Below are 24,162 nucleotides of genomic sequence, written 5' to 3' on the forward strand. Positions count from 1 at the left end.
TTGTTGAACTAGGCAGGTGGAAGGGGAGACCCAAGAACACTGCATGGAGTCCTGGATCCAACTGTACCTGACACCAGTAAATCTTGATTATTCAGTTTCATTGGTCTCTAACGTAACTGTATTTGCCAAAATTGCTTTGAGTCCATTTCTGCTGACTGCAGAAAAGCCCACACTGACCACTGTGAATTTCAAGCCTGGAAGATCATGGTCTGCAGTTTGTACACCTCCAAGGCCCGCTGGCTGCCAGTGCAGTATCCAGCACCAGGTATCAGAAAGATCAGAATGGAGTTGTTTGAAGTATAGTCCGGGTGAGTCCCAGGCCGACTGGTCTGAGAGGATCTCCCCACACTTCCCTAGGTGTTGTGAGTGGTTGGAAGAGAGAGGCGACAAGGGTCAGGGGTACCCTACGGGAGAGAGAGAGGGTCCTGGTGGGGTGTCAGTGTTGTGGAGGGGCCTGAGGGCCTAGGAAGGGGTTCATGGACACAGGAGATATGGAAGAAGGACCACCTCCCACTGCCAGGAAATAGGAGTCCATTCTCTCTCCCCTTTCTAGGGTGTATTAGGGGCCTCTGTGCCGCCATCCTGCCTCCCCATTTGCCCCAGCCCAGGTTGTGGGGAGGGAGAATCCTCTGGTCCACCTGATAAGAGGCCCTGACTGGTGTGTAGCCCCCCACCAAGTCACTGTCACCGTTTGCCCGCTCGGAAGGCACTCGTCCTTCTGTCCTTCTACCTGTCCATCAAACAGTCATTCATCCAGCAGTCATTGACTGCCCTCTGTTGGCCAGGCCCTGCCCGGGGAATGCCCTGGTGAGCAAGACAGGCCAGCCTTGTCAGACCTAGGGGTCAGACCGGCAGGAGAAACAGGCGGCTAAGTGAGGGAACTGCATATTTTCCAGGGGTTGCCTTGGACTGTTCCTGTTCTGTGAGCTAGTAGGGTGCAGTCTTGGGGTGCCCCAGACCCTCCCAGGGCTCCCCATCACCCACCGTCCCTGGGTGCGATCTCAACTAGTGACTAATAGTCTTCTCCATTCAAAGATCAGGTCTTTAGACTGAAGACCCCTCACAACTCCCAAGTCAGAGGGCTCTGAACTTGGCTGGTTTATTTGCATTTCATTTACATGTCCATCCCTGCACTTCCCACCTAGAGAACGCCCACACCCCCTGGGCCACCAGGGGGCGCAAGAGGCAAACCCTTGGTCAGGCCTCGGAAGTGGTCATTGTCCACTTTCCTGGCCGGTCCTGGTAGGTGCATTGTGATCCTCCATCCTTTTTCACCCCATACGCCCTCGCTCCCATTTTTCAGAGAGTGAACTAAGATTCCATGAGGCAGGATTACCCAGCAGGACCTTGCACCTGCCCCCATGTGCTCCTGGGCTGTTCTGGCAGCCTCCCTTCCTTGCCAGGGTGGAGGTGTGGGCACTCCCAGACCTGACTCAGTAGGATTTGCTCCCAGGAGAGCCCCAGAGACAGGAGGTGGGGGAAGCTTGGAGAGAGGCAATGAGCTCCCTTGTGCCATGGGGCGTTCAAGCTGGAGCCTAGCACCCATGAGGGTGGGGATGACCTGGAAGGGATCTTGTGGACCACCCCAGTCTCTTTCAAATCTGTGGATGGGGTAAAAGGAGGCCCAAGAGGGCAGTGACTTGCCCCCAGTTGGTCCACAGTGGTCAAAATGGGAATCAGACTTCACTTTTGGCTTTTTGTCCTTAGCCCAAATCTAGGTTCTGGTTTTTATTTCAGGCCTGCTGTACACTCCCAGAGGGGTACTACCGCTGAGAAACCCCTTCCTAGCCCTGCCACACCCCCCAGAAAGGTCTCTGAATGCCTCCAGCTTGGTCCCCATGCCCCGCCATCACTCAGACCCTCTCCGGGGCTCTCCAGTTCTTCAAGAAACCCTCAGAGATACCCCTTTGGTGTCACTACACGTGAGGCAGAGGAGCCTCCAATATGGGGGAGACAGAGTCAGACACAGACATCTCCAACCCCCTGGGTCAGCGCTGGGCTGGAAGGAGGGATGGGGGTAGAGAAGCCCCAAATGGGAGGAGAGGGCTTTGAAGGTGGGCCTTGAAATGATTCTAGCCTCCAGGAGGAGGGGCTGCTGTTTCCCCCACTTTCACATGAGCAAACAGGCTCACAGTGGTGCAGTGACCAGCTTGAGGTCATGCAGTGAGTGGGAACCAGAGCTGGGATGGGGACCCAGGCTCTCCAACCCTGAGGCCCTGCCTGCTGGACCACACTGCACTTGCCATGAAGCGTCCGTCAAAGCCTTCCCCTTCTGATACTGTGGGAAAGGATCTGGAAGACGGGGACTTGAGAGAAGCAGCTTTTCCACCTCCTTACCTTCGCACTCCTGCCTCCACCCACCCCCAACTACCCCATCCTCTAGGCCCCCTTCCCAGATCCCCTTCTGTGGCCCTTTCCACTCTCTTCTCCCCTGCCCCCCAACCCTCCCTTCTACTCTCCAGCCTCTTACTCTAGCAACTAAGGGTGTCCCCTCAACTGAAAAGGCGGAGGTGGAGACTTTGACTGCCCTGATGGGGGATGAAGGTACACATGGGGTGACATAGCCATTGAAGGGGGAGGGTATAGGACAGGAATTGGGGTAGAGACAAAAAGGAGGGGCTGTTATAGGAAACAGAGTGCAAATGATAGAAGATGGAACTGGCCAGAATGGGAAAGAGGCATGGGGTATGAGTGGGGGCAGGGACGGAGTGGCAGGAACATGGGAGGGAGCCCTAGTGGTGGGAAGGGGCAGGGAGGAGGATGCGTGGGGGGGCAGGCCCAGCCACCTCAGATCAGGCAGACCCTTCCCTACACACCCTGGCTGCTCCCAGAGCTGCTCCGGCTGCTGCCCTCACGTAACCAGAGCCTGCCTGTTGCATCAGAGGCGGGCGGGCAGCCACGGGTAAACAGAGCAGCCCTCGGGGGGCCCGGGGCTCCCCAGCCACCTCCACGCTCCCCAAGCCTCATTCTGTGCCTTGGAGCCAAGGCAGACACCCCCATCCTAGTCTGGCTTCTGGTGTGTCCTTGGGACACCAGAGGTTTGGTGTTGGGCACTGAGGGACAGCGCAGTGGGGTCAGAGGCAGGACCCCTGGACCTTCTTATGACAGCGGGAACCCTAGCACATGTCCAAAGATGAAAGCTTTGCCCAGACTAGGGATCCAAACTGCCCATGTCACAGATGGGTAGATTGAGGTTTGAGGAGAGGCCTCCCAGAACCCCAGTTCCCTGCCTCAGTGTCCCCCACACATTGATATCTCTACATGTTCCCCACAGAATCCAAGAGTCTAGCCATCCCCTGTTGTCTTCCAAGAAGGTGGAAAACAGACAGCCATTGCAACCCACTTGCTCTCCCATTTTATCTGCCCCAAACTGACCCCCTCCTCTCTTTCTCCGAGCCTCCCTTCAAGTGCCCAGCCCAACCTACTTCTGCCCACTTCTCTGGCTTCATCTGCCTCGTCTCCTCCACCAAAAAATGCTCCGCACTCTGCCTCCGCACCTTTGCGAGTGCTGTTGCCTCTTGGAAAACCCTTCTCCCAGTGGCAAACTCCTGTTCATGCCTCAAAGCCCAGTAAAATGCCCCCTCTTCTGGGAAGCCCTCCCCAACCCTTCTAGCCCAGTCCTGACTCCCCAGAGCCAGGGCAGTGTGTGGCAGCTCTGCCTTCACCAGGCTCGGAGTTTCTCCTGGATTACACAATCCAAAAATCATCTTCATTCTGTAATTCTTTTCACATTGATTCACTCACTAATTCTGCTCTGATTTCCCCTCTGGGCCTAGACGTGTGCTGGGTGGTGCTGGGATCCCATGGAGGGAGTGGATGCAGAGGTCTCGGCTGGAGTCTAGTTCTGGAAGCCAGTCCCCCTACACACAGCTGACCTTTAAACTGGAGGAGGGCGCCTAGAAGCCGAGGGGTCTGTTGCCTTCCTGTCAAGACACGAGAGGCACACATCTAGCTACAGGAGGCACAGATGAGCGAGCCCGCACAGGCGATCCCAGAGCCAGCTTTCTGCAATCCCTCCATTTGGGTGAGAGCAAGGATCAATGTTAGCTTCGAGAAGGGCTCCGTCTCTGGGGCCTTCAGGGTCTTGGGTCAGAGTTGTATTTCACTCAGTTTAGAGTAAGTCTAGAGTTGGGGCTAGCCGTGGTCCAAATTAGAGACAAGGTCCGAATTAGCGCCAGGGTCACAGTAGTAAGGTCACAGGCGCCTAGTGAGGGTGGGGGAAGTCTGGTGGGTCTGATCCAGCCCCCTCTCCGGTCTCCTTTCTTCATTACACTCCCTCCCCATTTCCGCGTCTTCCGGGGTCTGAATCCGAGTGCCCAGAACTCCCGGGGCGGGGACGCGCCCAAGTGCCCGCCCATCACGGCTCATGAACGCGCCCTATATACAAATGATCCCCACCCCACCCAATCAGCTCCCGAGGGGGCGGGGCCGCCCGTCCCGTAGGCACCTGTGGCCGCCCTGCGCTCCGAGCTCTGTGCTGCTGCTGCCCGGCTGGTACTTGAGCGTCCAGAGGGCCCAGGCCCAGCAGGTGCGTGTCGCGTCGGGCCAAGGTTTGTGTGGTGTCTTTAGAACGGCATCTGTGGTTTGGGTTGGGTTTGGAGGTCCAAGTGTGCTGCTGTGTGCTGCAGAGTTGTGTGTCTAAGAGATGTGCGTCCTAGGATGTGAGTCTGAGAGGTTGTGTGTCCTGAGAGGCTATGTGTCCAAAGGGTGTGAGTCGGAGGGGTGTGTTCGAGGGGGAGGGTGTGTCCAAAGGATCGTGAGTCCAAGGGCTATGTTTCTGAGAGGTTGTATGCCCAAGGGGCCTGTGTCTGAGGGTTTTGATGTCATTTGGGGAGCTGGGGGGCCATGAGCCCCTGTATGTGTGTGTGAGCTGTATGTCTGGTCTGTGAGCTGGAGTGTCCTCCTCTCCTGGGATGCACTCCTTTGCATGCCCTCCAAGCCCCTGTACACAGCCCGGTGCCTTCCTGCTATGGCTGTGCTCTTTTGTGTCACTGCCCCAGACCTGCGTGTGGCATAACCATGCATGTGTGCCTGTGACTGCCATGACCCTCGCCTGCCCCGTGGGATTTGAGCTTCACGAGGAGAATGCGGGCCCTACAGCCCATGGGGTGCCTGTATGGCTGGGGGCAGGATAGGGGGTGTGGAGCCCTGGGTGGGGGATCACAGCTGCCTGGGCCACCCCCTCTCCTGTGCCTCAGTTCTCCCACCTGGGAAATGGGTACAGGAACGATAGTCACAGCCCTGCGAGACTGTCAGCACATGACAAGCTGACATGAAAGTGTTACTTTTGCAGTTAAGCTCCTCCCACCCCCCTCCGCCTCTCTCAGGGTCCAGGGCTGCAGACAGGGCCGACCCGTCCACCTGGCTATCTCCCGTCCCTTTGTTGCTGACTTGCGAAGTCAGAAATAGCTGAGGCCTCATGCTTGTCCTGGCCTAGAATCCCCACTCGGGAAGGTCAGGACCTCTGGACATTTGGCATCCAGCGATAAGAATTTTCAGACTATTGGGGTAAAAGAAAGTGGGTTCAAAACAGTATTTAGAGTTGGAAAGACAAGTGTGTGGAGTTTGATTACAAAGGTCAAAGGGACTTGGGGAGAAGTCAGCCTTGCTCCATCCTGTCCCCCTGTCTGCCTACCACTGCCTGTCTGAGTCAAGGAGTGAATCTTGGATTCCAGGGAATGGAATTTCAGAACATTTAGGGCCCAGAGCCTCACCTTCAGGAGTCGGAAGCTGCTTATTTGGTCTGAAGCCCCCACTTTGCAGGGAGGGGAGACTGAGGCCAGATGGACACATTCAGGCCCCTCAGAAAAAAGATAGGCTCAATGCTATTCCTGGGCCACTGCAAAAGAATAAAATCCAGGAGCGGGGGGCCCAGCCTTCTCTCACTCCTCTCTTTGTGACTTCAGACAGATCACTGCCCCTCTCTGAGCTCTGTGGCTGCCCCTGTGACCTGAGCCAGTTGAGCTCAGTTTTACATCCTATCTCCAACTAATGATTTATTTCATTAAATCATTACCCAACCGGGCAGACATACGGAAGATGCAAATTAAGAGGGGAAAGGGACCCCCCAACTCAGATGCAAGGAGTGTAGAAATGTTAGGGGTCTGGCCTTCCAGAAGATTGGAGGCACATATGCACAGATGTCATTTTTCAGAGAGGATTTATCATACACTGAGATCCCATTTGGGGTCAGAGAGCTCACCCCAACCCTGGCCCTTGAATCCCTGTGAGGTACACACAGAGGTTGGGTCCCATTTCTCAACCCCCAAAAGGGTCTTCCTGGGCCCGTGCCCTGGGAGCTTGTGAGGATTCCCGGTCATCTTCAGGCCGAGGAATGAGTGTCTAGGATCCCAACAGTGCTCCACGCTCACTTCCCAGACCGTGCAGGGGTGGCGAGTTTGGGCTACAGCCAGATAGCCCCAGGGCTCAAGCCCAGGCTGGAGTGAGAATCTGGGGGTCTCTCTGTGTGGCCCGGGAAAGACGGGCTCCTCCTCTGTAAAACGGAGATAGCAATCTCCGCTTCACTGGGCTGTCTGTGGGTCAGGCAGGTCCTGTGTGTAAATGAGGTGGCATGTGGGCCTGGGCAGACAGTAGGCGCTCAGTAACAGGAGGTGACATCTGAACTGTGACAAGTGGAGGTACCTGTGAGCACCATCTAGGCCCCCCCACCATCACCCCACCCTCTGCCAGGGCCAAGGAGGCCTCAGGCCTGTCAGCTTTCCTGGCCTGATCTCCTCCAGGTCCAGGTTTGCCTGGGGTCAAGGCAGGGCCCTCAGAAGGGAGCAACTGAGGAGGGTTGGCACAAGGAGTCACTGCCATGGGCACAGGCCTGCTTCTGTCCACTTTCCACACCCACAGCACCCACTGTCTCCAACCAATTGCTGTCCTGGCCTCCTGCCCTGACAGGACTTCTCCCCACAGCAGCCATGGGGTCTTCTGAAAATCCTGAATCAGACCACAGCCCTCGCCTGCTCATGCACCCTCCATGACTCCCCATTGCTCTGCAGTCCACCCTCTCATCCCCACCCTTGAGGCCCCATGTAGCGCCCCTCATTCACTGTGCTTTAGTCACACTGACTTCCCCTGCACCTGGAACCTGACCAGCACGCTCCCACCTCAGGTCCTTTGCACCTGCCATTTCTTCCACCAGGCAGTCCCTCCCCCGCATCCTGACATGGCTGATGTCCTCTCGTCCTTGAGGACCCCCGTTTCAGAAAGGCCCAAAGCAGTTCCCTCCCCTGCCACCTACCCCGACTCCTTCCCCCTGTTGAATTTCTTCCTTGAAGGCCTCTGTCTCTGAAAGGATTATGCGTCTGTTGTCACCTCTCCCACAGGACTGGGCAATGGAGGAAGTCAGGCTGGGTCTGTTCACTCCCTACCCCTGTGTCCCGTGCACCTGGTGGGCTCTCAGACATTTCCGGGGGAAGAGAGTGGAGACCAGGGATGCCCCAAGACCCCGTCTTTGGGTCCTTGATGACTACATCTCAGGTCTGTCAGTCTGTAGGCTGAGTCCCTTCCGCTCAGAGCTGACAGATGTGTTAATTTCCCAAGCAGGGAGGCCTTGGCCTCAGGGGATGAATTTCTGGGGTTCCCATGGGGAGCTGTTTCTCTGGAACAAAGAGAGAGATCTTGGGCTCTCCCTGCAGTTGCTCCTATGGCTCGGGGACATCACTGGGTGCTTTGGGTGACCCTGGACTCCAATCTGGGACAGGAAGTTGGGTTCTGAATGTAGAGTCTCTCTCGGCTCCAGGGGTTTAGGGACCCAACCCCCTCGGGGAGGTAAGAGGGAGTGGTGGGCTTCCATTTGCAGTGACGGTGACAGAGAAACTGGCCTTCTTGGCAGATGAAGGACATGGTTTCCTTCCCAAATGGAACAGTCGTACCTTGGTCTGAGAGGCACTTGAGCACCTCCAGTGGGGGGTTGTGCTGTTGGCCGTTAGAGCAAGGGTCTCAAACTGGCAGGGGGTGGGGCTCAAATTTGTCTTGTGGGCCACAAGGTGTTTGAAAAGAAACTGAACGGGTTCCTTCCATTTGTTAAGCGGTTGGCTCGTTCATTCAAGGAAGGGTGACTGGGGGCCTACTGTGTGCAGGGCCCTGGGAAGGCTCCACCCTGCCCTCGCTGAGTGAACATGCTAGGGTAACATGATCATCACAGAAAGTAACAACGAAGCACAACGGGGCTAAGTGCCTCAGGGAGAGATGAATCTCTCCTGGGAAAATTGGCTCCTCCAGAAAAAGGGATTTTTGCCTGGTTTCAAAGGATATGAGGTATCTCCTCAAACCTGACAAGGGCTTTCCCGGCGGGGGAAGGCCCAGCCTGGGCAAAGGCCTAGTGATGGGAATGTAGCAGGTCTGTTTGGGGCTGGTGTGTCAGGTGCCCGAAAAGGGACAGAAGGTGTGCTGGGTATTTGCTGGTAGATGAGGCCTTTCTAAAGAGGAAGGACAGGTAGTGGGCACCTGGGGAGCTCCCAGGGACTCGTAGTACAAATGGGGAAACTAAGGCTCAGAACATGTCAGGCAACGAATATGCATGGAGCCAGGAATTGAACCCTTGAACCCTCATCTGGCCAGGCCTACAGCCACAACCCTCTCAGCACATGGCCACAGTGGGCCCCTTAAGGAGAAGACTGGGGGAGGCGAGGTCTGAGGGACGCCGCTGGGCCTCAGTTCCCCTGTGGGTGCCAAAGGGACCTATGGACAAAGGACCATAAGGGGCCTTCTCCAACTGGAACATTCTCAGTTTCTGGGATTCAGAGCCACCTGTGGGTGACATGCCACACCCCTAGACCCCCCACAGTTCCCAGGAACACCACGAAGATCCATACAGTCACCTGCCTCGTGCACCAATATAGCTTGTGACTCCCATGAAGCGTCCATATACGTCCCCCCCACAGACGCTCACTTCCCACAGATTCCCCAACCCCCATCTCTCCCCTGGAGCTGCCGACCACTCTTCCTCAAGAAGCCAGAAGGTTGGGCAATACCACCGCAGGTATGGGGGCCCTACGTGTGTCTGGCATCTATGGGAAATGGACGACAAGCATGCCTGTACTGGGGCGGCATGGTATGTTTGGGGGTGTCTGTGCATATTTGGGAGTCTGTGTGCACTTGGAGAACCGGAATGTGTTGTGGTCTCAGTGTGTGTGACTGGAGAGGTCTGTGTGTATTTGGGGGTCTGCATATACACGGTGATCTGGGTGTCTTTTGGGAATATGTGTGTTTGGATAGCTGTATGGGTTTGGGGGGGGTCTGCATTTATTATGGACTGCGTGCGTTTCGGGGGACTTTTGCATGGAGTGATCCACATGTGTTTGAAGGTGATATGTGTGTCCAGGAGATGTGTATATGTTTTATTTTTAATGTTTATTTTTTGAGAGAGTGTGAGCGGGGCAGGAGCAGAGAGAGAGGGGGACAGAGGATCCAAAGCGGGCTCTGCGCTGACAGCCGTGAGCCCAATGCCTGGTCCGAACTCACGAATGGTGAGATCATGACCTGAGCTGGTTGGGCACTCAACCGACTGAGCCACCCAGGCGCCCCCAGATCTGTATATGTTTTAAGCATCTGTGGATTTTGAGGGGCTCTGCATGTGTTTGGGGGTCTCCTTATGTATGGAATCTCCCTACGCTCATCTGTCCATTTGAGGAATGGGCTTTATCCCTGCGTCCCTGTTCCTCAGTCCTCCTGCCTGGATCTGCCTAGGACCCTTGCTCTAATCTGGGCACCTCCCAGGGCTGAGTAGAGATGACCGAAGGTCAGGGCCCAGTGACCAGAAAAGCTCCCCGGGCAGGGTAGGAGGGAAGGGCATGTATAGACCCCCTACTGTGAAGCCTTGTCCCCGAGCTCACTGGCTCTGACTCTCCCCATTTTCTGGTGGAGGAAACTGAGGCCCACAGAAGTTTGGCCACACCAGAGTCACTGCCAGAACCCACCTACCCTCAGGGACCACTGTGGGCTGAGCCAGCCTCTAGGTCACCCACAGAGGCCCCCCACTTGGGGCACCATCTCCCTAGGCCCCCAGGGTAGGAGGCGGACCCAGGGCTCCTGCTGGGGAGGGGAGGGTCGCTGGCAGCTGGGGTCAGAACTGCTTGAGCCCTCAAGAGATGGGGGGGGGGGGTGTCCCGGATTTCCAAGGGGCTCTTCCTGTTGCTTGTAATGAGGTACTTGGGGAGCAGGTGATGAAACCACTGCCTGGGTTGCGTGAGGCGGGGCCGCAGGCCTGATTCGCTGCAGCCACCCAGGAGCAGCGCCCCCTCCCCGCTTCGCCGCGTCCCCGCGGGCCCTCACCTCCCCCCTGCCACCCACCTGCCTCTCACTTCTCCTTTCCTCCCCTCCTTTCCCGGTGCGGGTGCCCCACCAAGCTGTGGCCTCTGGGCTCAGGGGTCTGGCAGTGTGACTCGCCACTCGTCCCCTCGTTAAAGCCCCACTGGGAACCAAGAAGGGGAACTTGATGGACCCCTGATCTGTTCTCTCAAACCCTTGCTTCAAGGCCTTCGAGGTCAGAATTCTGTGACCCATTTTATGGGGGGAGGAAATGGGGGCTCGATGTCACCCAGCGTGTCACCGTGTGAGTGTTGCTGTGGTCTTGCAAGATGGCATGCTGACTCAGCGCCCCCCGTTCCAAGGCCCGGCCGTTTTTCCTTCTGGCTTCTGGAAGGCCAGAAGATAAGGTCAGCAGAGCCATCCACCATCCGCTTCTCCCCAACTGGTGGCAGAAGGATTCTCACCCCCATTTACAGGTGAGAAAACTGAGCCCCCCGCTGGGGAGACTGCCACGGGTGAACCATCCGTGGGAGGGTGGCATTCTTCCTCAGCCCCATATCTCTATCACCAAAGTGCTAAATAATCTTGCCAGGCCTGGGAGGTGACAGTCTATGGCCCAAAGGACCCCAGAGGTGTTTGTTGATTGACTTAGTGACCACCAGGCACTCATGAAATCTTCCTTTGTCCTCTCCATTCCTCCCCTGCACAGTGCTCAGGCCTGGGACCCTGGGCTCCTCCCTCTCCCCCCACAAGCGTGCCACCAGTGCATCCTGGCCCTTTGATTGCCAAGCAATCCTTCCGCTTCTGCCCCCGTCCTAGTTCAGGCCTCATGTCTCCCACTGGACACCTGTCTGGGCCTTTCCTTGTCCTCCTTATTAGACGCTACTCCCCACAGCAGTCATGAGCAGGAGAAGCTTTAGAAAAAAAAATCTTTTGGTTGAGATAAATCATAGAGAGAAAGATGCACCAATCATTGGAGTAGGGTTAATACATTGGCACAAACTAAACACGTCTGTGTACCCGGACTCTGGACCAGGGAGGAACCCCTGAAACTCCCACTGCTCTGTCATGGCACCCTGCCTGGGATGGCCACCGTGTGACGTTCATCATTGTGAGCTTTGCCTACTCTAGAACTGCACGTAAGTGGAATTATACAGCGTGTCCCCTCTGTCCAGTCCAGCATTGTTGAATCAGCGTGTGGTCTGAGAGATTCACCTGTGTGGTTGCGTGGCTCTGGAGTGCATCCTTTTACCGTGCCGTGTAGTAGTCCATCATAGAATCTACCAGAAAGTACTAACTGATTCTCCCATTGAGGGCATTTGGTGGGTTCCAGCTTGGGGCCATGGTGAACGAAGCTACTGAAAACACTCTTGTCGGTGTTGTCCTTTGGTAAAATATGGATCCATTTCTCTTGGGTGAATACTGAGGAGAGAGATCGCTGGGTCATAGGGAAGATGTATATTCAGCTTTAGCAGATGCCAGATAGCTTTCCAGAGTGGCTCTACCTCTCTCCCTTCCCACCAGCAATGTAAGAGAATGCACGGGGATTTTTTAAACTGTAAAATTATGTCCTGTGCCCCCAAACTCTCCATGGCTCTTCGTTGACCTCGGAGTAAAGCCTGCAGTCTTCACCCCTGCAGTCTTCCCCCCCACCACCTCTCTCCCTCTCCCCACTGCCATGCTGTCCAGCCACACAGTCTTCTACGATTTCTTTAAAATGCCAAACTCATGATCGCTGCAGACTTTTGCCCTTGGAGTTCCCCCTGCCAGGAACACCCTTCCCCCTCTATCTTCCCGCTACTGGCTCTTCCCTTGCTTGGCTGTCTCTTTCTCGTGCTTCAGGTCTTGGCTCCAATCTCACCTCTTCGGAGAGGTCTTTTCTGAAATCCCTGGCTCACCCCTTTCATGGTCAATACTTCTCTTGATTTGGACTTAGTCGGGTTCTGACATGCGATAGTTTCATAAAAATGACTGGGGCGATTCCCATTGTTTGCGAAGGTCTGAGTTAGTTTAAATAACATTGCACTTGCCTCTTCCTTGAGGTTTGATAAAAGAACCTTTAAGACCATCTGGTCCTGTTGTCCTTTTTTTTTTTTTTTTTTTTCCTGTTGTCCTTTTAATGGTAGGTCTCGTGTCACTTTTCTAATCTTCTATGGTCATTGGTCTACTTAAACTTTCTACTTCCTTTGTGGTCAGCTTATTACAGTGGTTGGCACATGGTTGATACTTCATACTGGCTAAGTATGAGGATGTGAAGAAAAAGGGAGGGAGGTGCTGGACCCTCGGCTTCAAATGCCCACCCCCTGCCCATCTGCTCAGGCCCCCATCCAGCCTGTCCACCAAGGCCCAACTACATGCTTCCTCCTCTGAGATGCCTTCTTGGGTTTCTCCTGACCCTCCTTCGCTGCTCCATTCCCAGGTCAATGGGTCCATTTCTCTGCTTCTCTGCTGGGCAGATGTTACAAGCTCTCTGCTTTCTGGCGGGATATCTTTTGGGGGGTGGGGGTGGGGAATGTGTGCACAGAAGAGGCCTCCCCCCTCGTGCCTGGCACATTCAGCATGTGCTGCCACCTCCCCCCAGCAGTTCCGATCACGCCAACATCTGGAGACCAAGCCACCGGGTCTGTCTGCGGCTCAGTGGGGATTTGCATGTGAGTACAAATATATATGCACACCCTGGGCCTTCCGCCTCCGCATTCCTTGGCTGGCCCTTCACACCTGGGCTTGAGACAGGTCAACGCTGAGTGACTGGATTTGCATGCCCATGTATTTCTGGGTAGGGAGTCAGCTGGGGGAGTCTGAGAGGAAGTTGTTGAGGGAAGCTGTGGGGAGTTCAGAGTCTCTCTTGACCTGCTCCATTCACTAAATCTGGTTATGAGGGGCTTCCAGTCTGAGGGAGACAGAGCCGGATATACGTACCCCTAGCTCCATGGGGTCAAAACTGGAGGGAAACTTCGGGAGCTGTAGGAATCCAGAGTGAGGGCAGGGAGGGCTTCGTGGAGGAATAAATGTTTTGAGCTGGGTTTTGAAGTGTGAATAGGAGTTGGCCAAGTGAAAAAAGGGCTTTCCAAGCAGAGTCATTTCATTGAAGGTAGATTAAGATGGGCAGGGGTTGATTGGGGCAGGGCCTCAAATGCCAGGCTGGGGACTAGAACTTTCCCCTGAGGGCGGAGGGGAGCCACGGAGAGTGTGTGAGCAGGAAGGGGTATGATCAGAGCTGTGTGTTGGGTAGATCCCTTAAGGGCCAGAATGGAGATGACTTTGGTTCTTGGGTGAGGATTGGGGGTTTCAGGATCACAAGACTCAGAAGAGTCAAAGCCCTGCATAAGCCCACCGGCATCTGTCAGGCCTGGCCCCAGAGAGGCCATAGGGTCTGGTGGCATCCGGAGGAACCAAAGACCCCTGGAGCACAGTGACTTAAAGCGTATGATGCCAGCCTAGGACAGAGGGGGCCTCACCCCCTGCCTCTGCCCAGATGGACACAGCCCTGGTCTACTCCTCAAGTCTCCTGCCGTCTCTAGCCCGGCTTCCAACAGTCCTGCTGCTCTCCATGGCAGCTGTGGCTAAAGTTTTTAAATGATAAATCAAACCTCCATCCCCTTTTGCTGAGAACCCTCTCAGGGCCCTCTGTCACTCTTAGACCAAAACCCACAGTCCTCCTCACAGCTCAGAGGACCCAGAGAGGCCCTGCGTCTGTGGCCTCTCCTCCTGGCCTCCTTGTTAGTGTGTCCTTCAGGGCCTTTGCTCTTGCTTCTACATGGAACTCACTTCCTGTCTCCGCTTTTGAGTCTCAGTGCAGAGAGACCCCCACCCCCCCGCCAACCCCGGCCTTCTGGCTCTTGGGGCTCCCTCGTCATGTGAACTCTGCCCTGGCCAGGACGTCCTTGTCTAAACTGGGGACGGAGAGGAAAGGGTCCAGTTTGAAAAGGGTCAAGATTCGAATCTTCCAGGCCCGGAGACTCACGTCTAAGTCCCTTGTTCCCATGGGACCCCAGGCACGGGGGCATTTCCGGAGCCACCTTGGCACCAGGACCTCCGGACCAGTGCCCCCCTCCGGTCCCCAGGGACCTGTCAGGGCGGGGGCAACATGTCCCAGTCGTGGGAACGCACCCGATTCCGGCCGGGGATTAAAATTAGCCTGGGAAGTTAAATTTAGCAAGTCAAGTTGGAGCTAGGGGGCCGGGGCTGGGGCTCCCATGGGTCCTGGCTCTGCATAGTTGTGACTACTCAGAGACACAGACCAGAGAGAGTGGAGGGCACACCTAGGGTCACACAGCAGGCCGCATATGACAGTGTCTAACACTCCTGGGCCCTGGGACTCTGAGGGTCCTGCCCAAACTCCTGAGACTGGAATCTGGGAAGCAGGTATGGCTGCTCCTGGAGATGGACCCACATTTTCCTCCACTTCCCAAGAGCTCATTCCCAGGCCTTGTATCAGGTGCTCTGCATTTTATACCCAGCCCAACCACAGAACAGCAAACTGAGGCCTAGGGAGAGGCCTCCCTTGCTGAGGAGTGCCAAGTGGGTCAGAGGCCGTCTGGGACCTGAGCACAGGCCCACCTACCTGACCCCGGGCACGCCACTCACCTGAAGCCTCAGTCACCCGTGACATGAGAGGGGCTGGGAGGTCATGTGGTCATAGAGTTGGTGGAGGGGGTCTTGGATGCCGTGGAGTGGCTGTAGAGTGGGGTGAGTGCCCCACTATGGGCAATGTGACTCCTTTGTTCCCAGCACCCCTGCTGAATGGGGAGCACTGGGGAAGGCCTACCCATTCTCACCCTTGAGCACCCCTCCAGGGAGATCCAAGGTCCTCATGAGAACGTTCCAAGGTTTCTCTCAAGCAGAACTCGGGCCCAAACCCTTGTCTGGGCTCCAAACTTGAGGTCTTTTCTGGTTGTCCAGACCTCCTCCCACCTGTTACATATAAATCAATGAATAAATAGGGGTGCCTGGGTGGCGCAGTCGGTTAGGTGTCTGACTTCAGCCAGGTCACGATCTCGCGGTCCAGGAGTTCGAGCCCCGCGTCGGGCTCTGGGCTGATGGCTCAGAGCCTGGAGCCTGTTTCCGATTCTGTGTCTCCCCTCTCTCTCTGCCCCTCCCCCATTCATGCTCTGTCTCTCTCTCTGTCTCAAAAATAAATAAACGTTGAAAAAAAATTAAAAAAAAAATCAATGAATAAATAAATAATTTTTTTTTTTTTAAGAAAGAGAGAGAGTGAGAGAGACAGCAGCAGAGGGGCAGAGGGAGAAGGAGAAAGAGAGAATCTTAAGCAGATTCTATGCCCAGGACGTAGGGCTCAGTTTCACGACCATGAGATCATGACGTGGGCTGAAATAAAAAATTGGGCACTTAACCGACTAAGTCACCCAGGCACCCCAACCTGTTATTCTTTTAAGAATAAGAGAGGGGAGGGGCGCCTGGGTGGCGCAGTTGGTTAAGCGTCCGACTTCAGCCAGGTCACGATCTCGCGGTCCGTGAATTCGAGCCCCGCGTCGGGCTCTGGGCTGATGGCTCAGAGCCTGGAGCCTGTTTCCGATTCTGTGTCTCCCTCTCTCTCTGCCCCTCCCCCGTTCATGCTCTGTCTCTCTCTGTCCCAAAAATAAATAAAAAACGTTGAAAAAAAATTAAAAAAAAAAAGAATAAGAGAGGGGAAAGTTAGAAAATTCAGAAAATCAAAAAGGGAAGAAAAAAGACACCAAAGGCCACACATTGCATGATTCCATTTACATGAAATGTCCAGAACAGGCAAATCCATACAGACAGAAAGTAGATTAGTGCTTGACAGGGGCTGGGGGAGGGACATGGGGAGTGAGTGCTAATAGGCATGGGGTCTCCTTTTGGGGGATCAAAAATTTCTGGAACCACCTGGAGGTGGTGGTTGCGCAACACTGTGAATGCACTAAATGCCACTGAATTGCACACTTTAGAAGGTATTTTTCTTTCAATGTTTATTTTTGAGAGAGAGAGAGAGAGCATGGGCAAGGGAGGGGCAGAGAGAGGGGGACAGAGGATCCGAAGCAGGCTCTTCTCTGACAGCAGCGAGCCTGATGCAGGGTTCAAACTCACAAACCATGAGATCATGACCTGAGCTGAAGTTGGATGCTCAACCGAGTGAGCCACCCAGGTGACCCTAGAAGGAACTTTTTTTTAAATTTATTTATTTATTTTGAGAGCGAGAGAGAGAGAGCACACACAAGTGTGGGAGGGGCAGAGAAAGAGGGAGAGAGAGAGAGAGAGAGAGACAATCCCAAGAAGGCTCCATGCTCAGTGCAGAGTCCAAAGGGGGCCTTGAACTCACGAATGGTGACATCATGACCTGAGCTGAGATCAAGAGTCAGATGCTTAACCAAGCCACCCAGGTGCCCCTGAACTGCACACTTTAAAATGGTTAATTTTAGGTTGTGTGATCGCATGTCAACTTTTTAAAAAAGGAGGGAAAATTCACCCATAAATTTCCACCCAGCAGTGACTCCTATCTTGTGTATTTCCTTCTAGTCTTTTTTCTACTCTCAATGCAATGTTTATTATTTTTTTTTTTAATTATTTTTTTTTTTCAACGTTTATTTATTTTTGGGACAGAGAGAGACAGAGCATGAACGGGGGAGGGGCAGAGAGAGAGGGAGACACAGAATCGGAAACAGGCTCCAGGCTCTGAGCCATCAGCCCAGAGCCCGACGCGGGGCTCGAACTCACGGACCGCGAGATCGTGACCTGGTTGAAGTCGGACACTCAACCGACTGCGCCACCCAGGCGCCCCTCTCAATGCAATGTTTAAATATGTGTTTACTTGTAACCACAGCCCTCAATCTTGCTTGTTGGGGAGCTGTTATAGGATTGAATGAGTTAAAGGTGTCCAACGTGGGGACCAGGCTTTCTTCCAGTGGCTCAGGGTTAGTGATTCAGTGAACAATGTATCCTTAGAGCCACCAGATATCAGTATCGGAGGTCCCTCCAACCTGGCCTGTCAAGGGCTTTTAGGCTGTTGCCAGTATTCGTAATAGCGGTGCATATGTGGCACCTGTGTGTCGGGCAGATCTGAATGCCTCACATGGGCTACTTTATTTTATCTCCTGACAACACTGGGCTGATCATGACACTGTTATCCCCACTGCACACACAGGGGGGCGTAGGGAGGTCAGGCTCCCTGGAGGTCCTACAATTACCAGCTTGTGTTTTAGAGGTAGGGGCGGGGCATCTGTAACTCTTCTCTCTCTCTCTCTCTCTCTCTCTCTCTCTCTCTCTTTTTTTTTTTTTTTAAGAGGGATAACTTTCAGGGCGCCTGGGTGTCTCAGTTGGTTAAGTGTCCAACTCTTGATTTCGGCTCGGGTAGGATCTCACAATTTCGTGAGTTTGAGCCCCGTGTCAGGATCCGTGCTGATGGTGTGGAGCCTGCTTGGGATTCTCTGTCTCCCTCTCTCTCTGTCCCTCCCCTACTTGTGCTGACTCTGTCTCTCTCTAAATAAATAAACTTCAGGGGCACCTGGGTGGCTCAGTCGGTTAAGCGTCCGACTTTGGCTCAGGTCATGATCTCACGGTCCGTGAGTTCGAGCCCCGTGTCGGGCTCTGTGCTGACAGCTCGGAGCCTGTAGCCTGTTTCGGATTCTGTGTCTCCCTGTCTCTCTTTGACCCTCCCCTGTTCATGCTCTGTCTCTCTCTGTCTCAAAAGTAAATAAACGTTAAAATAAATAAATAAACTTCAAAGTTGTTTTTTTTTTAAAGAGGATAACTTTCTCTTTTTTAATTTTTAAAATATTTATTCTTTTTTGACAGAGAGAGAGCATGCGCACAGGTGGGGGAGAGGCAGAGAGAGACAGGGGGACAGAGGATCCAAAGCGGGCTCCTTGCTGACAGCAGAGAGCCCGATGTGGGGCTCGAACTCATGAACTATGAGATCATGACCTGAGCCAAAGTCAGACGCTCAACCAACTGAGCCACCCGGGCGCCCCTGTGCCTCTATCTTTTGCCCTTGGTCAGCCTTCTCTTCGTGTGGAGTTGGTCCAAAGGTGTTCACTGAGCATGTACTCTATCCTGGGCTGGTTGAGGGTGGGGGCTGTGGAGGTGACCCAGCCTGCCTTGATTTCCCCCAACATCTTCCCCTCAGTGCTTGGCGGATGCAGGTGGAAGACAGAGGGGAGGCTGGATGCCTGGTCTCACTCTCTCCTGTACCCACTCTGTCCTCTTTTCCTTCCCCCCAAGGCCAAGTTCTCTCCACCAAGCCTGGGACAATGGGGAGGAAAAAAATCCAGATCTCACGCATTCTGGACCAAAGGAATCGGCAGGTGAGTTCAGTGGGTACAACAGTGGTCAGGGGAAAGGCATTCTTGGCAGTGGATACAGCCTGGGCAAAGGCATGGCCATCTGGGAGAGCTACAGGGGATTGGAGAAACTTGATGTGGTGTCCGCAGTTTGAAATGTAGCATTTGCTCATTTTCATGATGGTTTATTCATTTATTCTCCCTGATGACTGAAGCCCCAGTCATAGGAGAGATGGAGCTGGACACAAACACACCCAACGCACAGGGCCGGTCCAGAGGGAGGCACAGACCTGAGGAAGCTCAGAGAGAGAATGTAGGCTCTGTCCTAGAGACCAAGAAAACTTCCCAAAAGGAGAGGACATTTGGGCTGGGTCTTTGAAGCACCAGTAGGAGTTTGCCAGGTTGAGGGGCGCCTGGGTGGCGCAGGCGGGTGAGCTTCTGACTCTTGATTTCAGCTCAGGTCATGATCCCAGGGTCATGGGATCAAGCCTTGCATCGATCGAGCTCTGCACTGAGCCTGGAGACTGCTTATTAAGTTCTCTCTCTCTCCCACTGCCCCTGTCCCCACCGCGTGTGCTCTCTCTATGAATAAAAAGTAAATAAAAATTTTAAAAACTAGGAGTTTGTCAGGTTGAGAAGTGTGAAAGAGGGAGCAGGTGCCAGGCACGGGATCGTCAGGCCTGCTTAGGGAGTAGTGAGGCCCCTCTGTCTCCCCCGTGCCACCCCAAATCCATGTCTTCTCCCACTCTGCCTGTGGGTCCTGGGTCCAGGTGACATTTACCAAGCGGAAGTTTGGGCTGATGAAGAAGGCCTATGAGCTGAGCGTGCTCTGCGACTGTGAAATCGCCCTCATCATCTTCAACAGCGCCAATCGCCTCTTCCAGTATGCCAGCACAGACATGGACCGCGTGCTCCTGAAGTACACGGAGTACAGTGAGCCCCACGAGAGCCGCACCAACACCGATATCCTCGAGGTACCCTTGGGGCCCTCCTCCCCAGCGCCCTGAGGTCCAGCTCACTGTGCTCGCTTGGAGCCTGGGGACTCTTGGTTTGCACAATAGATGAGTGTTGCAAATTGGCTTTACTGCCGGTAAAAGCAGGTGCAAGGTCATGTAGGGTCCCTCCCAGGGTCGGCTGCCTGAAGAGTAGAAATAAAAACATCAGTCACTGTGCACCAAGGGCTGCGCTGTGTCTCTTTCGCACATCATCTCATTTAATCCTGTCACCTGTTTGGGGTGTCCAGAAACAGAATTGAAAGGACACATTGAGTGTCCCAGTGTCCCAGTGAGCAAGCCCACCTCACTGAAGTCCAGGAGTGTTTTTGTCTGAGCTGCTGGGTCCTCAGGAGAAAGAGGCAGAAGCAGCCTGCGCACAAGCGGATGGTCAAGATCACTGTCCCTTTGGATATGGGAATTTGTATGCAAGTTGGGAAGCTAAAGCCACAGAGCTGGAGAGACCAGCAGGCCTAGGACGGCGCCTGGGGACCCCTAATGTTTCAGGAGGGTGAGGAGAAGCTGTCAAAGGAGAGGCAGGGGTCCAGGAATGGGCAGGTCCAGGAGGAAGCAGCTCAGGAAGGCCTATCAAGTTGTCCTCAGGTGCTCAGTCTGCCAGCATTTATTAAACACCTACTGCACTCCAGGCCCCGACGTTGCATGTGAGTGCAGAACAGAAGCACCAGGGTCATATTCAGGAGGAGTGTTAGGACAGTGCCAGCAGGTCCTGGTGGATCTCAGCCCCCACCGTGTAACCTGGGCCTCTCTGGAATTGACTGGGTGATCAGGCACTCGGGTTTTGGCCAATGGGATCTGGCTGGAACAGGCTGTGCCTGCACTCCTGTCCACCCACAGAGCTGGATGGGTAGAGCTCTCCCCTCTCCTCTAGAACCAGGTTCCCTGGCTAGGCTGGAGGGAGAGTCACCCTATTGTCTCCTCTTTCCACAGACACTGAAGCGGAGAGGTGTGGGCCTCGATGGACCAGAGCTGGAGCCAGATGAGGGGCCTGAGGGGCCAGGAGAGAAGGTGCGGAGGTTGGCAGGTGATGGGGGTGACCCAGCCTTGCCCCGGCCCCGGCTCTATGTAAGTGACTCCCTGTGCCACTATGAAGGGGCCCTCCCTCACCTCCTAGGCCCAAGTGGTTAGGGCTGAGACTAAGACAGGGACCTAAGGCCAAGAAGCCTAGAGTCTGGAAGCAGATCTCTGCCTAGGTGGAAAGGGAAGGCTTTCTGGAGGAGTAGGCATTATAGCTGCAGCTTTGAAGGATGAATAAGAGTTCAGTGGACAACCATTTCCTTCCCACTGTATTTATTTGATTCATCAAACACTCTGGGAAGCCTCCTCAGTGCCAAGTCTGTGCTGAGTAAGAAGCTTCAGCTCCAGGGGCGCCTGGGTGGCTCAGTCGGTTAAGTGGCTGACTTCAGCTCAGGTCACGATCTCACGGTTCGTGAGTTCGAGCCCCACAATGGGCTCTGTGCTGACAGCTCGGAGCCTGGACCCCGCTTTGGATTCTGTGTCTCCGTCTCTCTCTGCCCCTCCCCTGCTCATGCTCTGTCTCTCTCAAAAATAAATAAACATTAATAAAATTAAAAAAAAAAAAAAAAAAAAAAAGAAGAAGAAGCTTCAGCTCTGGGCCTGTCAAGAAGTGACGGCCCCAGACAGTCTCCTTCAGCCCTACGGGGGTAGGCCAGAGGGAGGAGGAGCAAGGCTTCCAGAGGTGGAGGCTGGCCCCTGATTTTCTGTCTTGGACTTAATCCCCTCATCTCCACGTGCTTCCAACCAATCCCGTCCTCTCTGCCCTCAGCCAGCAGCCCCTACTATGCCCAGCCCGGACATGGTATATGGGGCCCTGCCCCCACCAGGCTGTGACCCCAGTGGGCTTGGGGAGGCCCTGCCGGCCCAGAGCCGCCCATCCCCTTTCCGGCCAGCAGCCCCCAAAGCTGGGCCCCCAGGTGAGCATGGGGCATAGGCCCTGGGGGAGAAGGAGGTGGGAGTCCCAGGGAGGCTTGTAGGGGGGGATCTTGGCTCTGGCACTGCTTGTCTGTGTGTATCACCTCTGGACCTCAGACTTCATTAGATGACAGGCCACGTGCCCTCTCTCTGGGGTCTCCTGCTCTTCAGGCCTGGCACACCCTCTCTTCTCACCAAGCCACCTTGCCAACAAGACGCCACCACCCCTGTACCTGGCAGCAGATGGGCGGAGGCCGGACCTGCCTGGTGGCCTGGCGGGGGCCCGAGGGGGACTGAGCACCTCCGTGAGTGAGGGGAAGGTATGGCAGGGCTGATGGGGGAAGACAGGATGGCCTGGGGTGTGGGCCTCAGTTTCCCCTTTTCCCTGTCTCCCCACAGAGAGGCCTCTATGGTAGCCTACAGAGTCCATGCTCTGCCACAGCTCCGGGACCCCCACTGGGGAGTTTCCCCTTTCTCCCCGCAGGCCCCCCAGGTATGCACCCTCTACTTGCCCTGCCGTGGGAGACATCCTTACCCCCGCTGGGGGTGGGTGTCAACATTTCCCCACCCGCCAGAACTCTGAACTGGTGGGCGGGATAGGTCAGACTTGGCTGGGCAAGGGCTCCCTGAGGTCAGGGCCTCAGTTTATTCCTCCTACCCCCTAGAATATAGCCTGGGAGACCCCCCGCCGCCCCCTGGCCTGCTGCAGCCCCCCACCCTGGCTCCCTGGCAGCACTCGAGGGGTGATGGGCCCCCAGCCGCTCCTCCCCAGCCCAGGTAAGTACCCTAACTGCCTCTCCTCTCTTCCCTCCCCAATTCGGGTCGCTGTGGGGGGTCCCTCCGTCTTCTGAAGCCCCTGGCCAAAGCTGACCCCTGGTGGCCACTTCTGGTTCTACACTCAGCCCCTCCCGACTGTTCTTGCTCAGGATGGGTGGCTATTTTGGAAGCCCCAAGAGGGATCGCCACCCACTCCTTTCCCAAGGTCCTCCTGCCGAGCCTTTGCCCACGCCGTGCCACCTCCCTGGCTTTCCTCCCTTCCTCGCTGAGCTCATGGCTCTCCTCTCTCTCTCTCCCTGCAGTGGGGGTCGAAGCCTGGGTGAAGAGGGTCCCCCCACCCGCGGCGCCTCCCCGCCGACCCCCCCAGTCAGCATCAAGTCCGAGCGCCTCTCGCCAGCCCCCGGGGGCCCCGGCGACTTTCCCAAGACTTTCCCCTACCCCTTGCTCCTGTCCCGGCCCCTGGCAGAGCCCCTACGGCCAGGCCCCCCCCTGCGCCGGCTGCCCACTGCGGACGGCTGGGCCCGGTAGTGGACCCAGGGGTGGCACCGGTCCTTCTTCCCACGCGGGGCTGGGCTAGGGCACGTGGGGTCCCTTCCCCGCATCCTTCCCCGCGTCCTTAGAGAAGACCCAGCAGTTACGACCCTCCGAAGTGAGGGCCTGGCGTTCGGATCCACGGTCGGGGCGGGGGGGGGGGGGGCTCCTTTCTCCCTTTCCTGTGTGTGTATCCACCAATAAAACACTTCTGGTGTCCGTGGACAAAACTATCTGTCTGTCGCTGCTCAGAGCCACCACCACTCCCGGGTCCTCCCATCTTTTCCCAAGAGACTTCAGCCTTGCCTTGTCTCGGTTTGGGAGATGAGAATCCTACCCTGAGACAAGGTTTCGAGGATGGGTGTCCAGGCACCCCGAGGTGGTCTCAGTGGGATGTTTATAACATGCAGATTTGATCCCTGACCTTCCCGAGTTCCCGGACTGCCCCCACCCACTCTATTCCGTCTGCCCCTGTCGCCCACTGTGTCCCCTGCCCTGAGCCCCCCTAGTAATACTTCCAGTCCCAAGACTTGGCTGGGTGAAATGGAGGCAAGGCTGGAGAGGGTCCCTTCTAAGCCTCTGGATCTCACCCTCACTGTGGACAAGAAGTCAGACCTGTCCCTGAAGTCAGTGCCCACAGGTTAAGTGCCCAGTGTGGGGATCATTAAAATGTGGACAGCTTTCAAAGACTGAGTGGTGAGGCCGGTGGGTGGGGTTCTGTATACCCATCCCAGGAGGCTGCACTCTCTTCATTTTCCATCAGGTGGCACCCAATAGTATGCTTTCGATTCTGTGCTCCCTACTCAAAAATAAAAAATAAAATAGAAATAGTAATAAAAAAAAATAAAATTCCGGGACACCTAGGGGGCTCAGTCAGTTAAGCCTCTGACTCTTGGCTTCGGCTCAGATCACGATCTCACGGTGTGTGAGTTTGAGCCCCTCATTGGGTTCTGTGCTGACAGCGTGGAGCCTGCTTGAGATTCTCTCTCTGTCCCTGTCTCTCTGCCCCTCTTCTATGGTCTCTCTCTCTCTCTCAAAATAAATAAAATAAACTTTTAAAAAATAAATAAAATCCCTCTTGGCTTCCAGGGGTTCCACCCCATGTTTTCAGGCTCTGAGCCTGGGGACTCAGAAGGGCTGTGTCACATGTTGTGTGCACATGTGTGGTTTTACATGTACAGCTTGGGGTGACCTGGGCCATGAGAGGTCAGTGAGCAGGCTACCGGCTTCTGGAAACACCTTTGCATCCAGACTCCAGCTCTGCACGTGCTGGCTCTGTGCAGGAGGATACAGGGAGGGTTGTGTGGAACTGTCTTCTGCCAGTCTTTGTAAAGACACCATGGTGACGTCAGTCAGGGCCACTGTCACCACCAGAGGGTCACTGAATCTCTCAGGAG

At 55.2% G+C, this 24,162-nt stretch overlaps 1 protein-coding gene across 6 annotated transcripts; it reads left to right on the top strand.

Annotated features, from left to right (window-relative positions):
* The first annotated feature begins 4,414 nt into the window (after nt 1–4,414).
* MEF2B (myocyte enhancer factor 2B) lies at nt 4,415–23,078 on the top strand. Of its 6 annotated transcripts, none has more exons than XM_086698503.1 (10): nt 4,475–4,528; nt 12,845–12,911; nt 18,457–18,539; nt 19,286–19,489; nt 20,456–20,533; nt 21,312–21,459; nt 21,629–21,762; nt 21,857–21,950; nt 22,123–22,234; nt 22,537–23,078. In XM_086698503.1, exons 3-10 carry the CDS (start codon nt 18,486–18,488, stop codon nt 22,760–22,762), a joined length of 1,050 nt encoding a protein of 349 aa, XP_086554629.1. In that variant the 5' UTR covers nt 4,475–4,528; nt 12,845–12,911; nt 18,457–18,485; the 3' UTR covers nt 22,763–23,078. The 6 variants fall into 6 exon arrangements, with proteins under 6 accessions (XP_086554630.1, XP_086554631.1, XP_086554627.1 ...); XM_086698500.1 differs by having other exon boundaries at nt 4,477–4,528; nt 20,456–20,590; nt 22,537–23,075; XM_086698504.1 differs by lacking the exon at nt 12,845–12,911 and having other exon boundaries at nt 4,415–4,528; nt 20,456–20,590; nt 22,537–23,075.
* The last annotated feature ends 1,084 nt before the right edge of the window (nt 23,079–24,162 follow it).

Source organism: Puma concolor, chromosome A2, assembly GCF_028749965.1.
Source record: "Puma concolor isolate L17-30 chromosome A2, mPumCon1.1.hap2, whole genome shotgun sequence".
Lineage (NCBI taxonomy): Eukaryota > Metazoa > Chordata > Mammalia > Carnivora > Felidae > Puma > Puma concolor.